The sequence below is a fragment of the Habropoda laboriosa genome, unplaced genomic scaffold, assembly GCF_001263275.1.
Source record: "Habropoda laboriosa isolate 0110345459 unplaced genomic scaffold, ASM126327v1 C6181473, whole genome shotgun sequence".
In the NCBI taxonomy this organism is placed as follows: domain Eukaryota; kingdom Metazoa; phylum Arthropoda; class Insecta; order Hymenoptera; family Apidae; genus Habropoda; species Habropoda laboriosa.
Window position 1 is genome coordinate 1 of NW_017127680.1, and position 6301 is coordinate 6301.

Genomic DNA, 6301 nt, shown 5'->3' on the forward strand with positions numbered 1-6301 from the left:
TTTTTTTTTTTCTCTCTCTCTCTCTCTCTCTCTCTCTCTCTCTCTCTCTCTCTCGCTCTCACTCTCACTCTCTCTCTCTCTCTCTCGCGCGCTCTCGCGCTCTCTCGTCCCTCTACGGACTTGTTTTCGTTGGTTTCTTCCTTCGTCTCTCCTCTTTTTCTCTATCGTTTCGTTACACCTTCGATCTTTTAATTGCCGTACGACGCTTTGATTTGGACATTCGTCTCGCTACGCGCTCCTCCCCCTCTTCGTCAGACGGAACGACCAACGACGAACGGACTGTTACCGATTAAACCGAGACAAAGATCGATCGTTATGTTGTGTTTCTGCATCGCTGCCGTTTTTTTCAAACTTGTAGATTTCGTTTCGTCGAAATGATCGATAGAGAAAGCAGACGTATTTTTCTGTCACGCTTCTTTTGATGGATCGGACGGACAAGTTCGACGCCAAACCCCTTGCACCGTTTATTTTTTCAGGTTTTTCTCTCTCGTTACCATTATTATTTGATCCCCTTTCACGCGTGATTGCGAGAATGTGTAGATGAGCGTGCGACTGTGAGCGTGACATACCATCGAGCGTCAAGTGCAGGAATTAACCGACCGTTGCGTTCCAGTGCCGGGAGATCCTCAAGACGTTAAAGTGACGCCGATCAATTCTACCGCGCTACACGTCGAATGGAAACCTCCGAAATCGAAAGAACAGAACGGCGTGATTAGGGGCTATCATGTACACGTGCACGAAGTGAGGGAGGAGGTGAGTCGATCGAGCAGAAGGAAAGAGCGCGGGCAGGTAACGCGAGAGTGACGACTTCTCACCTTTTCCCCTTTCTTTAGGGAAAGGATCTGTTGAACGAACCGATACGACGCGTGCAAGAGGACGGTGTGTTGGAAATGAATATTACCGGTTTACAACCCGACACCAGATACTCGGTCCAAGTAGCTGCTGTGACGAGAAAAGGCGACGGCGATCGTTCCGCGCCAATGCACGTGAGAACTCCCGGAGGTGTACCAAACAGGCCTCAAGTAAACGTAAAGTACGTTCGCCACCGGCAAACCGGTGCCTCAAAAGCAGTTTTCAAAAGCAAAACTCCCTGGTTTTCAGAGTTTTGAACAAAGATCGCGACATGCTCGAACTCGATTGGGTGCAACCGACGCAAACTTACGGCGAGCTACTCGGCTACAGGATTAGGTACGGGATTAAAAATCAAACGCTGAGGGAAGAATTCATCCAAGGAACTCGCCAGCACACCTACAGGATCACGGATCTCGGTATGTCACTCGGTATGTTTGGTCAGAATTTCATCGCGATAACTCTCGATCGTTGTTCCGTTGAATAATCGCAGAAGAACGGGGCGTAGACTACGAGTTCAGGGTAGCTGGGCAAAACGCGATCGGCTTCGGGCAGGAGACGGTACGGTACTGGTTCAGTCCCGAAGGAGAGCCGACCGGTCCCCCGACGAATTTGTCCTACTTTTTCCAAACTCCCGACACGGTGTGCGTGACCTGGGACAGGCCGCTGCGACAGCATAGGAACGGTCAGATAATCGGGTACGACGTTCAGTTCAACAAGAAGAACGATCACTCGACGACCGTGGACAGGAACACGACCAAGACTAGGGCTGTTTTCACAAACCTGGAGGAAAATACCGAGTACGTGTTTCACGTGAGGGCGCACACGTCGAAAGGCAGCGGTCCGTACTCGGAGAAGATCACGATCGTAACGGAGAAAGACATCGGCCGGGCACCGATGTCCGTGAAAGCTGTGGCCACGTCGGACACGAGCGTGGAAGTCTGGTGGGAGCCGGTGCCGAATCGTGGCAAGATCATCGGTTATCAAATATTTTACACGACCACCGCGGTCGAAGATCTGGACGAGTGGAAACAAAAGACCGTCGGTCTAACCGAGTCTGCCGATCTGGTCAACTTGGAGAAGTTTACTCAGTACGCGATCACAGTTGCGGCCAGATATAAAAACGGCCTGGCAAGACTGAGCGAGAAAGTGACGGTTAAAGTGAAGCCCGAGGACGTACCGTTGAATCTAAGAGCACCGGACTCCTCCACTCACTCGATGACTCTCTCTTGGAGACCGCCGATAAGACTGAACCCTATGCACTACAAAGTCTCTTTCGACGCTGTCAAAGAGTTCGTCGATTCGCAGGGTATCACGCAAACCCAGATGGTTCCGCGTAGACAGATTCTGTTGGATCCTAGCGTAACCACTACCACGATAAACGAGCTACAACCGTTCACCACGTACAACGTGAACGTGAGCGCGGTGCCGCGGGACAGTCAGTACAGGCCACCGGCTAAAATTACGGTCACCACTCAAATGGCCGCCCCGAAGCCCATGGTCAAGCCGGACTTCTACGGCGTGGTGAACGGCGAGGAGATTCAAGTGATCTTACCCCAGGCTTCCGAAGAGTACGGGCCAATTTCCCACTACTACTTGATCGTCGTGCCCGAAGATAAATCGACGGCGAACAAGCAGCCCGACGAATTAACCGAGGACATGATTGCGGGCAAGGGAACCAAGCAGGAGAAGGACAACGCTCCGTACATCGCCGCGAAATTCTCCCACAGAGATATACCCTATACCTTCCATCTTGGCAACGGAGACATCTACGAAGGTTACGAGAATCGCAAGCTCGAGAAGAACAAACGATACCGGATTTTCGTTCGAGCGGTCGTAGACACACCGAGAAAGGTAAGTTCACCTTCCTTTTTCAATTCAACTCTAAACAATTTCGTTTCATCTCGCCCTAGCACTTGTACACTTCGTCGCCCTTCTCCGAGTACTTGTCCCTCGATATGAGAGAAGTGCCGCCCGGTGAACCGCCTCGACGTCCCAATCCGAATACCCCGGTCGACGGAAATCCGGAAGTTTCGGTAAAAACCAGCGGGCAAGAGCCGGGTATGGTGTGGGTGGTCGGACCGATAATAGCGGCGTTGATGGTCAGCGTATTCCTCGTGCTTCTCTTCGTAATCAAAAAGTGAGTTACCACTTTTACCGTTATCGGTACACGGTTGTCGATAACAATTTCGACTTAACGGGGCATAATATTTCGTAGACGTAGGCAACCCTGCAAAGCTCCCGATCAAGCGGCTGTGACTAGACCGCTGATGGCTGCTGACATTAGCTCGAATCACGCGCCGTCCGATCCGGTGGAGATGCGCCGTCTAAACTTCCAAACGCCCGGCATGGCTTCTCATCCTCCGATCCCCATCAGCGAACTGGGACATCACATCGACCGTCTGAAAGAGGGCGACAATCTGAAATTCAGTCAAGAATACGAATCGATAGAGCCCGGACAACAATTCACATGGGACCATTCCAACATGGAGATAAACGCCTCGAAGAATCGATACGCGAACGTGATCGCGTACGATCATTCCAGGGTAATTCTACAAACGATCGACGGCATATCTGGCACAGACTACATAAACGCGAATTACTGCGACGGCTACAGAAAGCAGAACGCGTACGTAGCCACGCAGGGCCCGCTTCAGGAGACCTTCGGCGATTTCTGGCGAATGTGTTGGGAACTCAAGTCCAGCACGATCGTGATGATGACGAAACTGGAGGAGAGAACGAGGATAAAGTGCGATCAGTATTGGCCGAGCAGAGGGTCCGAGACTTACGGTTTAATGACAGTCACCATCACCGATATGCAAGAATTGGCCACCTACTGCATCCGTACCTTCCAGATATCTCGAGCTGGCTATTCGGAAAGACGGGAGATAAAACAGTTGCAATTCACAGCCTGGCCGGACCACGGTGTGCCCGAACATCCCGCTCCGTTCTTGCAGTTCCTGCGCAGAGTCAGATCCCTCAATCCTCCGGACAGCGGACCGCTGATCGTCCACTGTAGCGCCGGCGTTGGAAGAACCGGTTGTTTCATCGTCATCGACTCGATGCTCGAGAGGATCAAGCACGAGAAAATGATCGACATATACGGCCACGTGACCTGTCTACGCGCTCAAAGGAACTACATGGTCCAAACCGAGGATCAGTACATATTCATTCACGACGCACTTTACGAAGCGGTGATTTGCGGAAGTACCGAGGTGCCGGCCAGAAATTTGCACTCTCACATTCAGAAACTGATGCAGCCGGAGCTGGACAATATCACCGGGATGGAGCTCGAGTTCAAGAAATTGTCCAACATCAAGGTGGACTCGTCGCGATTCATCTCCGCCAATCTTCCTTGCAACAAGCACAAAAATCGACTGGTCCACATTTTGCCGTACGAGTGTACCAGAGTATGCCTGCAGCCTCAACGCAACATCGAAGGGTCCGACTACATAAACGCCAGCCTGATCGACGGATATCGGTATCGAGGTGCTTACATCGCGACACAGGGACCCCTCTGCGACACCACCGACGATTTCTGGCGTATGCTTTGGGAGCATAACTCCACGATCGTGGTCATGTTGACGAAATTGAAAGAAATGGGTAGGGAGAAGTGCCATCAGTACTGGCCGTCCGACAGGTCGATCCGTTACCAGTGTTTCGTCGTCGATCCCATCGCCGAGTACAACATGCCCCAGTACATCTTGAGAGAGTTCAAAGTGACGGACGCGCGGGACGGAGCGAGCCGTACGGTCAGACAATTCCAGTTCATCGACTGGCCCGAACAGGGTGTACCGAAATCCGGCGACGGATTCATCGATTTCATCGGGCAGGTGCACAAAACCAAGGAACAATTTGGTCAAGACGGGCCGATAACCGTGCACTGTAGCGCAGGCGTTGGAAGAACCGGAGTTTTCATCACGCTCAGCATCGTCTTGGAGCGTATGCAGTACGAGGGAGTGGTCGACATCTTCCAGACGGTCAGAATATTGCGAACTCAACGGCCAGCCATGGTTCAAACCGAGGTTTGTATTCTTCTCTATACCCCTTCCTTTCTACTACGACCGACCGCTAATTTTCCTTTCCTCCAAGGACCAATATCAATTCTGCTATCGTGCCAGTTTGGAATATCTCGGTTCGTTCGATCATTACGCCAACTGACAACCCGACACCCGCGAGGACAGAAGAGATCGGCAGAGAAACGAGCGAGGAGAGGTCGGTGACCGGGCAAAAGTGCGGCGCGTCTAGTGCCGTAAAGTACTCCAAGAGTATCTAAGTTTCCAAGTATGTAGCCTACACCACGGTAAATAGGCCCTTCCACCGGGCAAATAGGTACTGCAGTAGGAGAGGGCGAGAAATTGTTTACTTGTCGGGCAACTAACGAAACGCGTAGTAGCCAAGTATCTTATTGCGAATGGTGTTGTTGCAGCGGTCTCGGGGTCTTGGAACGCGGAAACCTTTCGTTTTTAACGGCATCCTAATATAATACATATGCCGAACTGAACTTTTATCGAAGGGACAAGAGTGCCGTTTACCAAATCTACGGCTCAGAATCGTAGGAAAACAATCATATCTGTAGAAATATTATTTACCGAAACTTCGTTTACAGTTCAAACGGAACAACAACAAATAACAAACTATAGAGCCACACGCACAGGGAATAAAAGAGCTCGGACTAACTTTTCGAGCCAGGAGTCGAAGAGGCAATATCGAGGAAAAGATCGTGTAATCGAATGTTCGATCACTGAGACATATCCAACTCGATGACAATTCGGGGCCACCTTGCGATTACGCCCTTCTGCCGTAGAAGAGAAAAAAGAAGAAAGAAAAGGGAAACTGACGAGGATTATTATTTTGCGGTCGTGTGCCGCGCGATCTGACAGCGACGTAAGCACGCGATACTTGGTTCTGCTACGTTCGTCGAACGATCAAAACTTTCCTATTCGTTGGAGAACAGTGCTTCCATATTAGTGGGAAACGTAGTGTCTGAGAACGAGCGGATACGGGCGCAAAATCCCCTTCGTCAGGGAACTAAAAGTCGAAAAGAAAGAACGCGTGGCACGTTTCAAAAGTACTTATCGACGCGACACGGAAGATACTTGCAAAAATCTCGGCAATATGCTTGAAGAGAGAAAGCTAACAAAAAGACGAGAAAATTACCATACTGCCAAATCGACAATTTTATTCATGCTGAACCCATTACACGCACGATAGGGATCTTCTCATTACCTACTGTAATTTTAAGTAGCTCGTAAGCCGATTGTTGCAACTAAGGTTAGGGTGTAAGCGATGCCATTAGAAGAAAAAGAAGACGACGGAGGAGGAGGAGGAGGAGGAGGAGGGAGGACGAAGAAGAAGAAGATGTGAAGAAACGCGACTGGGTTTGAATGAAGGAAGAATGAAAGGAAACGGTGCCTATATTCAATTAAAATGCACAAAAGTGTCGTGCAGG

At 50.5% G+C, this 6301-nt stretch overlaps 1 protein-coding gene across 1 annotated transcript; it reads left to right on the top strand.

Moving 5' to 3' along the window:
- Window positions 1–613: 613 nt before the first annotated feature.
- On the top strand, window positions 614–5676 carry LOC108570052 (tyrosine-protein phosphatase Lar-like; the record flags this gene model as incomplete). The annotated part of the gene is made up of 7 exons (XM_017941662.1): window positions 614–753; window positions 834–1033; window positions 1102–1268; window positions 1343–2703; window positions 2763–2989; window positions 3068–4874; window positions 4942–5676. Coding segments are annotated over 7 exons (3971 nt in total), but the record flags the coding sequence as incomplete, so codon positions are not given.
- Between the last annotated feature and the right edge of the window lie 625 nt (window positions 5677–6301).